At 46.3% G+C, this 15,690-nt stretch overlaps 1 protein-coding gene across 1 annotated transcript; it reads left to right on the top strand.

Moving 5' to 3' along the window:
* Window positions 1-3,252: 3,252 nt before the first annotated feature.
* On the top strand, window positions 3,253-15,433 carry SKIC2 (SKI2 subunit of superkiller complex). Its single transcript, XM_053473985.1, has 30 exons — window positions 3,253-3,320; window positions 4,319-4,368; window positions 4,458-4,579; window positions 4,714-4,823; window positions 5,197-5,314; window positions 5,449-5,563; window positions 5,677-5,751; window positions 5,901-5,954; window positions 6,224-6,402; window positions 6,550-6,684; window positions 7,030-7,175; window positions 7,458-7,604; window positions 7,792-7,876; window positions 7,960-8,066; window positions 8,411-8,557; window positions 8,799-8,892; window positions 9,208-9,420; window positions 9,709-9,819; window positions 10,736-10,847; window positions 11,177-11,295; window positions 11,471-11,608; window positions 11,774-11,911; window positions 12,366-12,470; window positions 12,841-12,994; window positions 13,266-13,392; window positions 13,517-13,727; window positions 13,809-13,919; window positions 14,136-14,354; window positions 14,785-14,925; window positions 15,217-15,433. The coding sequence occupies exons 2-30, from the start codon at window positions 4,356-4,358 to the stop codon at window positions 15,415-15,417; spliced, it is 3,747 nt and encodes a 1,248-aa protein (XP_053329960.1). The 5' UTR covers window positions 3,253-3,320; window positions 4,319-4,355; the 3' UTR covers window positions 15,418-15,433.
* Window positions 15,434-15,690: the final 257 nt, after the last annotated feature.

Here is a 15,690-nt window from a genome sequence, read left to right as displayed (position 1 = left end):
TCTCTCATGCCGCTCTCTTGCTCACCGTTCCCTGCCGTCTGCCCCTGTGCTACGGACCGGGAGGGCGAGTGAGGTTTTACCTAGGAAAGGGGGGGCAAGGTCTGAAAAGTGAACTTTGGGAAGTCAAAACGAGGTGAATTCCCGTTAATGTTAAAATAAACTTCGGTTTCACAATAGGTACTTAAGCAGGGGAGGAGGGGTGCGTTACGCAATCAGAAACAAACACACAGGAGGGGGAGAAGTTCCCGTAAACTTACCATAGAAGAGGGTTTGTTAATAAATAATATAACATATATATATATATATCACATATATATATAACATATACATATATATATATATATATATATATATATATACACACACACACTCGATTATAAGACGACGCCCCCAAAATTTGAACATAATTTAGGAAAAAAAGAAAAAGCCTGAATATAAGATGACGCTATAGGAAAAAAGTTTTACTAGTAAATATTAATTCACATGTAAACTATTTTTTCATATTTAATAAAAACTATGATTGAGAAAATGCATTTTTTTGTTTCCTTTTATTTGCCGCTCTGCCCCCCAGATATGCCGTATACCCCCTTATATGCCGCTCTCCCCCGCATACACTAACACACACGCTAACACCATTTACCAGCACAAATGTCCTGCGCAGAAACTATGGGGCAAATCCATACGGGGAGTTCTGCAGATTCCCCCCCCGCACGCATTTGCAAACGATACAACGGTTCATGACAACGTAAAGGGAAATCACACGACTGTTCCTTTAACGAGAGAGATGGGGGAACGGACTTACATGGGGGGCTTACATGGGTGGGGGTCCCCAGATAGAGGGAAGGTTGGTTTGGTGCAACTTTAAAGAAAAAAGGAACCTCGGGTCAGTTTGTGGCCAGAATCTGCTGCCCTTCCTCTTATTATCTGTAAACAGAAGAGCAGACTATTGCTCCATTTTCTGCATTCGTTGGGTAATAGAACTGGTTTCGTTTTACTTCCCCAGCCGCATTTCTGCAACAATTCCTCGTGTAAATGTTTTTATTTAGTAAATATATATAATATCATACCCAAAAATGATAGTTCCCCCCCAAAAACACACACAGTGTTATGAAAACCAATAGAAAAAGCATAGATCTCCCTCCATAGACTTTCATTAATCAGTGTGTCTGTCTGGGTGATTAAGACTGAGCCATTTCATCGTGAAATGTGGTTTGCACAAGGCTTAGATTAGGTGGGACATCATATGATGCCACGCATCTCACAACCCCACCAAAGAAGTATTTTAATATGCATTCTTCCATAATGAATAACGCACTTAACTGAGGTAGAAGCTGCAGCCCTGCAGCTGCCCTCCACCTATGTCACTGATTGGCTGCTATGTATCCTATGCAAGTGCAGTATTGCACGTACAAGTGTCTCGAGATAAGCAGGCTCATCATAATAAAGCTTATTCTTCCCCCCCAGGCTGGCACTCAATGGGAAATGAATAGAAGAAATCAGCAGAAATCATTCATTACGACTAAAATATCTTACATTGGAATTTTCAGCATCCTACATCCACCAGCAAAGATCCCGAATATCCAAAGAGCCCTGCAATAAAACCAAGAAAGAGAAAACATCCAAATATCAAACAAATTCAAAATAGAGACCCTGCCGCACTTTAACCTGGCATCATATCTTATTTATTCATTCATTCATGTATTCATTCATTCATGTATTCATTCATTTATATGTCTGAAAAACGTTTGACAGAAGAAAACAAAGGGCCCTTTTTGTATAATCGCTCCAGGGACCCGACCTCCTTAATCTGGTTTTGGGAAGAACGCCGATTAAAGTCCTCATCCTGTATATGTCGAGATGCCGGTGACATTAAACTGTCCTTTTTATAAGACGCTCACGTTTTCAAGCAACACCATTTAAACGTGGCTCGGGAAGTTTAATTATCACAACGCTGAGACTGGGTGAGGTTTGTGTGTTTTAATTTTCTGATTACAGAAATTCTAAATGCCTTCCTGGTTTCTGTCACAATAACGTTTGTAAATCGACAAAAGACGTGGAAGGAACAGGACGGCAACAACGTATTTGGTTTCTAAGGAAAATAATAAACGGATAATATTTAGTTTGGCAGAGACCGCGATCTCTCCCGTATTCTCCAGAACGGATTTAAAGATATTATCTGATTAGGTATCGTTTACTTTCATTACATTTTATTAATCCGAAGCCACAAAACCAGGAAACTCAAGAATTTTGTGATAGAGGAAATAAAATGTATAGCCTCACATGCACCCATTTCAGTCTGCAAGTTCAATTAAAAGGGAAAACCTCACGATAGAAGAATAAATAATAACAAAAAATTTTTTTTTAAAAAAGGAGTAGTTTAGGACACATTATTTCAAAACAAATTTAAAGTGCTGACACAGAAGATGCAGCCCTGCTGTAGCAGCTGCCCTCATCCTCCACAGCCCAGTAAATGATGGCTGGAGGATCGATTAGCACAGATTTTTCTTCAGCTGTTTTTTTTATGTATTCAATTATTTTATATGCAAAATGATGAAATTTAGCTTTTTCACATTTCTTCCATTTTCACATTTTATACAGATTAAATATATTTAAACATTATCTCAAAAGACAGCCCTACTTGCCTGTCATATTTGGAGTATTTAATAGCCTCATTAGCCTGGCAATGAAAGGGTGCCTGTGTTTTGGCGCAATCCTTGTTCTGGATAATATCTGCCCCTCTCTGGAAATTCTCCTCGCTCTGATTTAGAAATTACTGAAATTCACAAGTGCAGAAATTTGGGAAATTTGTGTTTTTGTTTGTTAAGCCAGGAGTAGTCTGTAACCCCCTCCTCCACATTCCCACCTGTCCCTGTTTTATATCTTTTCCCCCTCATCTGGGCAGATAAATGGATGTTGCAAAAAAGCTTAACAGATAAGAGATAAGGCGGGAACATAACAACCCCACATCTGCCTTCCCTCTCTCCCTTGATTACTGCCATCCAGCTGCCGTAGTTGCCAGTCACTGACGTCACACCAGCGACGAGAACTGTCTTTCCAGTTCTAATAACTAGAGAAACGCCCCGATGCGTCTGTCGCGAATGTCGTCTCCAACAAAGTGGTGTGTCTACAGCCGCATGCCTCGTGTGTTTAGACCTCTAATGACGCCATTCTCCGGCGCCCAAGCCAACCAGGCAAACTGCGTGCTACAATACGGAAAGTTGTTTCCGCCACACCGTGACGTCACGTCGCTGTCAGGCCCCCCATGTTTGTTTCCCCCACAGCACTGACACACAAGCAGGACCTGCATCTTTTCTGAGAGGGTAAATAAACCGCCCAGTAGCATTAATGCGAAATTGCTTTTATTTTGCAGTTACAGTCATTATTTGTCATACATTGTGCTGCTTTATGTTGGTATCTGTAGGAAAATAACATACAGACCAATGGCTGTCTCTTCATGTGCATGCCAAGAGTTCTCTACTCCTTATAACGCATACATGAAGACGTGTTAAGTGTATGTAGTCATGGAAACTATATTATGATATATGATATAACGCGCAGACTGTGGTATCCTTGACTGCTGAGTTACAGCTCGTTGCTTTACTGTAATACGGGCTCAATATGGAAGTCAAACAACTCGCTGCTCACATCTTTGGCACTCAGATCGTTAAGGATATAGTGGTCTTATTACCGTAGCAACAGTCTCATCACCAGGTGCATCCCTTCGGTTGTTATGGCAATAAGACTAATTGCCCGTGTAATGACAGCTCAGCTTGGCGTAAACCTGTGAAAAGTTCTAGAAAAATAGAATTTGCCGACAGATCGGCCCCATCCGGCCCGTTTCTCCTGCTGTAGAAATTCAGACCTTAATCAGTCGTTGGTCTCGTCTTAGATTCAGGAGCCGTATGTCTATCCCATGCATGTTTAATACCCTCACTGTATTACCCTCTACCACTTCTGCCGGAAGGCTGTTCCACTTATCCACCACCCTCTTGGTAACGTAGTGTTAGATGCTGGTCTCTGGTTGTAACTTTTCTCCTCCTTTATGTAAACCCCTTTTATGTATTTTAATGTCCCTCTTCTCTCCCAGCCCCTTCAAAATCACCCGTTTCCAGCTACAATAGTCATTAACCCCGTCTGCGCTGGATCTCTGATCCTTTTCATGTTATTTTAATGCCCCCAAATCGGCTTTTCTTTCTAAAACAAGGAAATATCTAAGTGACCCCAAACTTCTGATTAATTATAATAATATTATGTAGCTCTGTACTGGGGCAATTTATAGCGATTTATATCAATGCAGTTGTGTCGTTATTTTTTTCAGGCGCGTTATTCTCGTATGAGAGCCGCAGAGCTACACGATGAGTAAACCGGGTAAGTCGGACGCTGCGAGCATCGTTCTCCGCTCCTGTCACAGCGATGTGGTTTTTTATGTTCATTGCGCTTCCCAAACTTTTACTCAGATCTGTCCCCCGGGGATCCGCTGGATCTCCCGCTCTCCATCCTCGAAGTCGGTCTTGCTGGGAGAGTGGAGCTAATTACGGAGCGCCCCGAGCCAAGCGGGTCTTCCTTTCCTTTGTCCACGGTAGGTTCCGTACGACGTTCTTCTCTTGATATGATGCTGAAAAGTTCTAAGGCGCCCCGGTTCCTGTAGTCTCTCGGGTTCTAGATTTGCGTGTTGCCCCTTTTTTATGCCTGATAAACCTTCCGCGGTTTCAGATCCCTCATGGGTTACCACCATATGACGTGGACCTGTCTTTCGAAGTCGTGCAGAAGTATCTCACCGACCCGGACTGGCTTTCCATTCATGATTTCGACAGGAGCCCGAGGTAATCTAACTGGTAATCTGCGGGGAGTTCAGCCTCAAGAAGCTTCTCCTCACCAGCAATGAAAGACGTCCTTCCTATTCCTATTTTATTGTTGGCCTTCACTCCACGCCCTCAGCTGCCTCCGCTCCTAAATTGTGGATACCCATCCCCATGTTACACTTCAATGCTGTCTTGGGTCGGGATACAAAGTTGCAGATAGAAAAAGATTCCTTATATACTCTTGAGACATAGGTGGAAGCTCAGCTTCAAGACCCCTTGGTTCCAAACAACCCCTTCTGTAGAGAAAATCCGGTCACCGTAGGACGCGTCTGCAGTGCAGCCATCTTGAATAGGCGAGATGTCCTCCAGTACTTTATCCTTATTGCCTCCCAAGGTCCTGGCCACGGATGAAGGACGTTCACTCTCTCTTTCACATGGATGTTACTGCCCCGCATATGGACCTCACGGTGGAACGTAACGCCGCCACGGGAGAACTGTGTGGGATCAATGAGGTGAGAACCTGCGGGAGAGGAGCTTATGGTGGGGCAAACACGGCTCTTTTGTTATGTGTGTCTCATGCTGTCTGGAATAACAGTTTGCAGCATAGCTACTCAGCGTCTTCCTCTGGCTTTTCCCCCCATGCCAGGTCTTGGTGGGCCACGCTGGGATCTCAGCTCAGAATTCTCTCTCTCTTCGGCGCCCTCCTGGCCCTCCTTCGCAGTCTGTCAAAGGAAGCACCTCCAATTTCCCCTTCTGGCCTGGTAGGTGGGATAGACGTAGCTATGGAACTGCATGCTATACGTTGGGATAAGGGGTTCCGAGGGCAGAGGGCTAATCGTTGAGCCGCTTTCCTTCACCCTCTCGCATGTCGCAGGAGGCATGGATGAGCCCACTCTGGAACAGATGAAGGCCGTAAGCGATGAAGATGAAGCCTTAGACTTTGAAAAAGGTATTGGCAACAAATTATGATAATTTATAATAGAAACTGTCACAGATGAGGTTATGTTTTATCTCCTTGCTGGCCCAAATTTCTTGACCTCTTGAATGAAGCCCAAGTCAGGACACCTTTATGACCCATCGTCACTTTTCTTTTCATAGATCTTTTAACCATTCCACCTGGATGGAAACAAGGAATGAACTTCAAACAGACAGGTAATCCTAATATGTTTTGTCTGCTGTATATATTGTATTATTATATATGTGTTTTGTTTATACACTTTTGTGTCTCGTGCTGCTATGGTATGGATTCTCCATGGCTTTCTGAGAACGTAGAGCTGGCCCAGGGAGACGTATTGAGCAAACATATGTACCTGGGGCTGGTGGCCAGTAGACACACCTTTTGTAGAGTATAGACAATGGGCAGGAATGACAGATGGGTGTCCAATATATCTGAATTGCTTCATTTCCCTCTTCTCTTGTAGATATTGGGCGAGCCGCAGGGGCCCTTCCTCTTACCAGCCTTCTGGGGGCCCTGGATGATTTCACTTTGGGTGACTCTAGCGAGGACGAGGAAGGAGGTGAAGGACGGGACTTGGCTGGCAAAGGAGCAACAAAGGAGGCGCTGCAGAGGACAGACAGCCTGGAGGAGCTGGGAGTGACGGTAAAATGCAAGGGGTGCTATTAGAACAAAATTCTAGAAGCCCTGTACAATGAATAAGTAAAATGTGCTATGTAAACCCATGCCTGGATGCAGTAATACATATACACTTCTTCTCCTCGCTGTCTCCTGCTTGGCTTCCCATGGCAGACCGTCTCTCCTCCGCTGCCGCCTCCTCCAACGTCCCCTCCACCAGATGTCGCTAGTGAGCAGTGGGCCGTCGCTCTTAACAGTAACGATCCAGTGGCGGATTTCTATAAACGCATCCCTGATTTGGCCTATAAGGTGGGACTTTTAAATGTCACATGATTTCTGCATTCTGAATTAATGGTCGCCATCACAGACGCTCTTTGGTTTTCTGTTCTGGGGTATGGCTCGCCCACCCCAGTCATTTGCATACTTGTAGGTTATGGTCCTCGATGGCCAAGATTCATGGCCGTGTTAAAGTTTCTTGTATTATCCTGACCCCTTGGCTTTTCTTTAGCCCCCATGTCGACCACCCTTGCATCTGGTTATTGCCCTCACTGGCATTGCATACAGCAGAAAATACCCCAATGCCGCCCCAATATATACTGTTCCTGCTCCAAACTAACGCCAGACGTGGTCTACCTGTGTCCCCCGCACCTGCAGCACCCGTTCGAGCTGGACCCCTTTCAGAAGAAGGCCGTTCTGTGTTTGGAAGCCGGCTCCTCCGTGTTCATCGCTGCTCATACATCAGCTGGCAAGACCGTGGTGGCAGAATATGCTATAGCGCTATCTCTAAAACACATGACCAGGTGAGGAGCTGCTAAACGTGCCAGGCTTTGTCTGAAGCGCACCGTCTGATCCTGAAGATGCCTGGATGGGGTATATGGGGTATTTCCGTGCCAATGATAAACGTGGCAGGTTGTGTTGTTTCTATTACCCCGTATCAGCTAGAAGCTTCAGGCCCTGAATATCTTTCCGATGCCAAACTGCTTATCATATCTCTCGTGCCTACTATAGGGGCCACCCTCCGTCTGCTCAGTCCCCACTATCCAATGCTTCACGTCGAGTTCTCCCTTTTGTCTTTGGATCAGGACTATTTACACATCGCCCATCAAAGCTTTGTCCAACCAGAAGTTTCGGGATTTCAAGATAACTTTCAAGGATGTTGGACTGATCACGGGGGACGTGCAGCTGTATACAGGGGCATCGTGTCTCATCATGACCACCGAGATTCTCCGGTAAGTAAACCCCTCCTCTGCCCTGCTGTATGCTGGTGTACTCTGCACTGTACACTGGTCTGATCTTCTTCACGATATTGTAGAGGGCTGCAGAATAGTCCATGACTACTAATGATCTAATTCCTTATCGCTCTTCATCCTTCGTGGACTTTCTGTCTCTGACCCCTCTTTACCTCCGATCTCTTAGTTCCATGCTGTATAACGGCTCTGATGTCATTCGGGATCTGGAGTGGGTTATCTTTGACGAGGTTCATTACATTAATGATGTGGAGGTAAGAGTCTCTTACCCCATACGATCCAAATTCTCCTTGTGTCCATGCGCAGCCTACTTCCATCTTTTTTCTTTCTCACCCAGAGAGGAGTTGTGTGGGAAGAGGTCCTGATTATGTTACCCGATCACGTAAACATCATTCTGCTGAGTGCCACCGTCCCCAACACCCAGGAGTTCGCAGACTGGATAGGGTAAGCGGCCTTTTCTACGTAGGTCTTAGAAAGACATAAACATAGAATTTGACGGCAGATAAGAACCATTTCGGCCCCCGTCTAGTCGCCCGTTTCTCCTGCTGTAAAGATTTAAACCTTAATCAGTCGTTGGTCTCGTCTTAGATTCACGAGCCATGTCCCTATCCCATGCATGTTTAAATTCCTTCATTGTATTAGCCTCTACCACTTCTGCTTTGAGCATCTTCCACCTATCTACTACCCTCCCAGTAAAGTAAAAACGTCCTTCCGTTCCATCTCAGCCTCCGACCCTCTTTTGCTTTTCATATGAGCTTTTTGAAACGTTGCTACGGAATCAATTACAGGAGGATTAAGAAGAAGAAAATTTACGTCATCAGTACGACCAGGAGGCCTGTCCCGCTGGAGCATTATCTGTACACCGGGAACAGCCAGAAGACGCAGAATCAGTTCTTCCTGTTGCAAGATGCTTCTGGAACGTTTCAGACCAAAGGGTAGGTCCATGAGCTTTATAAATTCATATACGGCGGCCATCAACGTACTCCGAGGAGCCCGGAGATGGCAAAGACCCTCCGCACCGGGGAATCCCTGCATCTCACATCAGATCAGGGCATTATAAAGTAAGTGATGCCCTGAGCGATATTATAGATCAATATAATCTGTGATGCCTTCTTTACGTTAATTAACAAAGCACAGGGTCCGTGATGTTGATTTTTCTCCCTTTTCTCCACTCAGATACTACGCAGCGGTTGAAGCAAAGAAAGAGCGATCGTCTAAATACTCCCAGACCTTCGGGGCAAAGCACCCGCATGGCGGAGGGGCCGGGCATGTGAGTAAATCGCAGTGGCCGGGTCCAGAGGCTGACACTCTAACTAGGGGCGATCACTGACAAATCATCTGTATGGAGGAGGAGAATACCAGGGTTCCTTTCACAACATGGCGGCACCTAAATATTCTAACATAAATACTGCATATATACAAATATTTAGGGTTAGACGGTAGGGATATAGGAGCAGGTGGCGAATGTCAGTAAACAGTTTTGATTTGCTTGAGAGATCCTCTGAGCTCAGGTTGTTCGTCTGCAGATCGCCATCGCTTGTAATTCATACTGATCCGCACGTATACTAACAGGCTTTCTCCCCAGGACAAAGGCACGTGGCTGTCTCTGGTGCAGTCTCTCCGGCAGCGGGATGCCCTTCCGGTCGTGGTGTTCACCTTCTCGCGCTCTCGGTGCGAGCAGAACGCCTCGGCCCTCTCCACCGTGGACATGTGCACGTCAGCCGAGCGTAGTGAGGTCCAAACCTATTACACCAAGTGCCTGAGCCGACTCCACGGGGGCGACCGCAAACTGCCCCAGGTATACTGCCCTGCCAGATTTAATCCCATGCATACGTGTGCTTTTAAAACAGGGGAATGAGCGGATTATTGTATAAGGGGCTGAGTCCACCTTAATCTGGCGCCTTTACCATACGTACCTTGCTACGTCGACACATTGATACTCCGTAAATACTGTATATGTCAAAGTTTATGCAAAACGTATTCCTTTCCTATCTGTGAGATATACACAGCCCCTAAAATGTCAAATCTGGCACCCAACATGCTTAGCCGTGTGTGTAATATATATATATGTACATTGTATTCACAGGTACTACACATGTTGGATCTGCTGAAGAGAGGAATCGGGATCCATCACAGCGGGATCCTCCCCATCCTGAAGGAGGTGGTTGAGATGCTCTTCAGCCGAGGACTTGTAAAGGTGAGCGTGCTGTTTTATATATATATATATATATATATATATATATATATATATATATAGAGAGAGAGCGAACCACGTGGTAGAGGTAGTTCCAACTGCGTCTTGATGAAGTCATCAACATAAAACAGCTTTAAAGTCAGTAAAAACTAAGTTGGTTGATGGGTTTAAGGGCAGGGGTATGATGCTTGTACCTGTCGGATCGGTTTGGGATCAGGGTCTCGGTAGATCCCACACACCTGCTTACTAAAGAAAGGAGTGTTAACATTCCTTTTGCTTACTGATCCTGAGAGATCCTTACGCCTGCGTGACAAGGGGTTGTCAGTATTCTCAGTGCTGAATGCGCAAGATGTACGTTTGCCGTTCAGGATATTTCCTGACAAACAAGATGCCTATTCCTGAAATATAATACCTGACTGGGTCAGCCTTGATATTATCTTCTCTCGGAGCCCTGCAAATATTTGGGTAAACATGCGGTCATAGTCTAAAGTTTGGCTGGCATTATCTACACCGAACTGACTCTGCAAACATGGCTTTATCCAGAAACGGCTCTGTTCCCTGCCAGCTGTCGCTGCAGATAAATGTGATCTCCTCGCAGCAGATAAAACGCACGTCTTTTATTTACCCAGCCGCCTTATGGGGTTCTAAGATGACTTTTATCCAGTCTGATGTCCAAAAACGCAGTTTGCGGTTGCATGCTTAGTTAGTGGGTGATTTAGAAGAAGACCACAGGGGAGGGGTGAGCGATGCCATCTTTAATGATGGGCCTCCCATCCTATGACATCATATCCTGGCACTTAGTCTGCACATTGTGCTAGATTGCATTGGTGTGGAGGCCTGTGCTGTCCTCGCCTGCCACTGTGATGAACCCCATGCTTCTTTCTTCTATATTATAACACACGTGTGTTGTCTCTCCCAGATTCTGTTTGCCACAGAGACCTTTGCGATGGGGGTAAACATGCCGGCTCGCACTGTGGTGTTTGATTCCATCCGAAAACACGACGGCTCCAACTTCAGGGATCTGACGCCAGGTAGATCACCGATACACTGATTGAACTTGTGAACATGTTCGCATGCAATCATTACAGCGGATAGAGGGTCATGTGACTACATGTATGATGTAAGCAAGGTCTGGTCACGCCCACCCGTCTCACAGAACCAATCACAAAGCACCATTGTGATTGAAAAGAAAATAACTTTTAATAATAAATAACTAATAATACCCATCGATAGCAATGCAGAATATCTCAGCGCTATATGAATAAATGTATAGTATATATTTATATTAAACATGTACTTCTTGCTGTCCTTTTGCATTTTGATGGCTCATATCCAATCTCCCCTGTGTTGTATCTTTCAGGAGAGTATATACAAATGGCTGGCCGCGCGGGCCGCAGAGGTCTGGATAATACGGGGATGGTGATAATACTGTGCAAATCAAGCGTGCCAGAAATGAGTGATCTGCACAAAATGATGATGGTGAGAAGAAGGGGGACCGAGAATTTGGGGTTAAGAGGGATGAGTGGGGAGGATCAGGCCAAGTCAAGGGGAGACAGGGTCTGATATCCCCTTCCACATTTTCCGCCACGACTCTCGCTCTTTTTTTCTTTTACCTCACCATCACAATCCACGTATCCCCCCTTTTCGCACCCAGGGGAAGCCCACCCAGCTGCACTCCCAGTTCCGCTTGACGTACTCCATGATCCTCAATCTTCTTCGAGTGGAAGCGCTGCGGGTTGAAGACATGATGAAGAGGAGTTTTGCTGAATCCAGGACCCAGCGGGACAGTAAGGTGACAACACCTGGGCAAAGCGTGTCCACGATCCGTGTAGATCCAAGGGGAGAGGGCAGACAGTGGCATAAAATAATAGATGATTCAGTGCCTGGTAACGCCATCCTCTTCTTCTGAGCCGCGGGAACGTGGTATGAGGCTCTTGTAACATGCTTTGTTTGACAGGCGCATGAGCAGCAGATAAAGGTTCTTACCAAGACACTGGCAGGCATGGGTGAGATTGAGTGCACAGGAGATCTTGGAGACCTCCAGGACTACTTTGTGACTGTCCAGGAACTGACATATACCAGAGAAATCCTGCAGGTAAGGGTTTGGTACCTCTAGGACTATTACTAAGCCATTGGTAACAGAGCTGCCATGGAACCTGGCACCCTAATCAACTATATTCTGGATGACTTCCTACAGAAAGCTACATCATCCTACGGCTGGGGATTTGTATTTTAATTATCCTATATATCGGCTCCATGACAAGTGGTGACAGTGTTGACTTGCACCCTGAGTGAATATGGGGGGGGTCTTACACGGTGAATAGGAGGGTTTATTATAGCTCGGAAAGCTTGCAATCTAATATATTTCAGTTGGCCAATAAAAGTATTATCTTTCTCAAATTATCATTCTAGTAAGTCAGGTTCCTCTGCATCCCTCCATTCACCCGGGGCTCTTTACTGGTTATATTTTCGTAACATCGCTCTGCTTTATGAAGTCAGATAAGTTTAGTTTTCTCTGTCCAGTTCAGAATTTTTTTCTGCTTTTCTAGAAAAGGGTTGCGGAGTCCATCAATGGAATGAAATGCCTGAGCGTGGGTCGCATCATCATCATTAGTACCGACTACCACCCTTGGGTGCCCGGAGTGATCCTTCAGGTGGGATTGGACCTGTTTTTTTTTTTTTTTTTTTTTTATGAAAGCCCTAAGCTTCAGATGCTGCAATGTGAAAAAAAAAAGTGCCAAAAAAATGTCATGTTTAAGGGCTATGGTGGTATCAGATCCCCTTTTTCTTTCCTTCGTTAGCCGACCACTTCCTTCCATTCCCATCCAAAGGGCCTGCGAAGGGCCTGGATCTTATTGTTCCTACCCAAAAGATTGATGGAGGGAGGGGGTCACCCATAAGGGCTACCTAAGTCCTCCTTCACCAGAAATAGCGGGACCTCTAGAAGACCCGGTTCCACCACGGCACTGATATGGGATCGGGCATTGTGTAACGGCGGGGTAACCGTTGTGTGTCATCCTGTAGGTGTCCTCAGATGCCTCAAACAGAATCTACACTACGTTGGTGCTGTGTGAGAAGAAGCGAGGCGAGGGAGTAAATACACAGGAAAGAGGGAAAGGAGAGAAGAAAGCACCGACCCCCGATGACCTACTAATGGGCAAAGTGTTCCGGCCCGAGGGTGAGATATTGTATGGCCTGGTATGTGGGCACCTGCATGTAGTATGGTGTAGTGGGTGGGTTGTGGGACGAGTTGGGTTAATAGGAAGAATATGTGTTCCTGGACTCTGAGTGATAATAAAGTTCCTGGACGATAAAGAATAAAGAAGGAAGTTAAATGGTGCATGGAGGTAAGATGTAAACAACTCTGTCAAGGGTACGGAGGTTTTGAGTGTCTGGCCGTTCTTGTCCCAGGGCAGTGTGATATGGTTTGTCTGATCTCCTCCAAATAGGCCCCTGTGACCACATGCTCCTCAAACTCCATGCCTCTGACATCATATATGTGACTGGGAAAACCTTGCGAGTCCATGCTGACAAAGTACTTGATGATGTCATCAGGGGTCAGACTCCTCGCTACAGGTTGGTCGTTTCACGTCTTATTATTCTTGCTGCTCTTTCTTTACATCTTCTGCTTGCGCGTCTCCCAATTCTGCGAGTTTTACCCCGGAATCATCTAATCTTCACCCGTTCTTCACCTCTTCAGGAATGATCCTCCAGGCCCTGCGGTCTCTGGAGTGACTCAGGAGCTCTCACGACTCGCGGATCTGCCTTCGGGATCGTTGTCCACCCTCTGCCCGGTCAATGACCTTCAGTTGAAAGACCTGGAAGTGGTGGAGGCAGTTAGCAGGGCAAGAAGACTCGAAGGCGCTTTGAGGGGGTTCAGCTGCGCCAACAGTCCCAGATTTAATAAACAGGTAGTGTCACCTCTCATCTCCATGTTCCCTGCGATCTCCAACGTGCATGAATAGGGCTTCACGAGCCACCATGTCTTTCAGTATCTCCTTCTGGAGCAGCGAGCAAATCTAATGAATGAACTGGACCGACTCCGATTCCTGACCTCCGACCAGTCGCTGAGCCTCTTGCCAGAGTACCAGCAGAGAGTCAACGTGAGTTAACGTCAAAGGATTCAACAGTTAGGAGGAACCTGAAAATATGGTGAAAAAGAACCAATAAAAAAGTCAAAGAAGGGAAAAAGGGGGCAGAATGCGGATGTCACAAAATCCAGAGCTAATAGAAGGGGTTTGGTTAGCAGCTTAGTAGATGTGAAAGGTGAACTAATATCTAAATGTTTGTCTCTGTCCTTCTCTTGGGGGCTTTCCTAGGTCCTGCGCACCCTCCAGTACATAGACGATGGAGGCGCAGTGCAGCTGAAAGGCAGGGTGGCCTGCGAAGTCAGCAGCCATGAACTTCTGGTAACCGAGCTGGTCCTGGATGGAGCTCTGTCTCCCCTGGCGCCCGAGGAGATCGCGGCCCTTCTATCGTGCCTCGTCTTCCAGCACAAGACGCAATGCGAGCCGCGGCTTACAGAGATCCTCAAGGAGGTGAGACCCGGGCCGAGCCAACAGCGGGAATCTACCATAAAATCCCGTCTGTCCCTGAACAGACGTGCGAGATCGTAGTCAGTCTGCGCAGAAATGTCATATCCTTCTGTTTTAAGTTAAAACGACAACTGTTCTAAAGTGAAATGTAACAGACCCCCCCATTTTACTACTGCAGAATCATCAAATCCTTCCCACAAACTGCTTTCAAACCAAAATTCATCATTTTATGCCTGGAACACTTTATCGTCACGTGACATAAAAGCAGCCACTTACAGGTTGCTACCATAGAAGCCGAAAAGGCTTCCTAAAAGTGTTGTTTTTAAACCTGTTGAGAAAAGAATTGCAGATCTGCTAAGATTTATTCGATTTATATGGATTTTATAAGATTTATGTCGCTCTTTTTTTCTCTACCTTCCTTCGCTCTGGTCAGGGGGTGGAGAAAGTGCGTTCGCTGGCCGAGCGGCTGGCCGTGGTGCAGAGGGAGTGCGGTCTCAGGGAGTCCGTAGAAGACTTTGTGGCTCAGTACAAGTTCGGTCTAACGGAGGTTGTGTACGAATGGGCGCGCGGCATGGTGAGTACCCCAACTGTGTCCTGCTTTGCGCGAGACAGTCCTGATTTAGCCACTCTATCCCACTGTCCCATTTTTCAGGACAGAGGTAGCTCTCGGTGGGACAGCGGGATTCAGAGTCAGTACCTTCGACTCCATGAATGCATACTAAGCATGTGCAGAATTGTGCCAGTTTGAGTGACACTCCATGGGTATGGGTGGGTGTAGAACTGGCATTAAATGCTGGGGGGGTATTCTTATACATGCTTAAGATCCGCCGGTCTCCGCCGCCATTAACCACATCATCTCGCGCAGCCCTTCGCGGAGATCATGGCGCTGACGGACATCCAGGAAGGCCTGATCGTGCGTTGCATTCAGCGGCTGGACGAAGCCTGCCGAGACGTCCGCTCTGCTGCGCGTCTGGTGGGAGACGCCACCCTCTGCGCCAAGATGGACGCGGCCTCGCAGCTCATCAAGAGAGACATCATATTTGCTGCCAGCCTGTACACGCAGTGACCTGCGCAGAGGTTATTCACTTTTTAAATACCTCTCATATGGGGCTCTTTGTGCAAAATGCTCCCAAACTCCCTGTTTTTTGCATCTTAAATCTTACACGTTTCCGTTCCTCTCTGTATAATCACTGATAAGATCGCTGAGTGGTCTAAATGACGAATCTGCCTTCCTTTACTTTAGATCCAGAACCTGCGGATGGGAAACACGACGACAGCCAAGAAGAGCCCAGCTGCCCTTACGTCAACCAACGTACTGCAGCCGACTCATAGAAAGTGG

This window comes from Spea bombifrons, chromosome 8, assembly GCF_027358695.1.
Source record: "Spea bombifrons isolate aSpeBom1 chromosome 8, aSpeBom1.2.pri, whole genome shotgun sequence".
Lineage (NCBI taxonomy): Eukaryota > Metazoa > Chordata > Amphibia > Anura > Pelobatidae > Spea > Spea bombifrons.
This window is presented reverse-complemented; position numbering and strand designations above follow the sequence as displayed.

Bases quoted from the DNA above. Each gene is read 5' to 3' on its own strand.
- SKIC2 (XM_053473985.1), top strand. The intron at 11,609-11,773 runs GTGACAACACCT...TTTGTTTGACAG, and splicing joins GGACCCAGCGGGACAGTAAG to GCGCATGAGCAGCAGATAAA. The intron at 13,393-13,516 runs GTTGGTCGTTTC...TCACCTCTTCAG, and splicing joins GGTCAGACTCCTCGCTACAG to GAATGATCCTCCAGGCCCTG.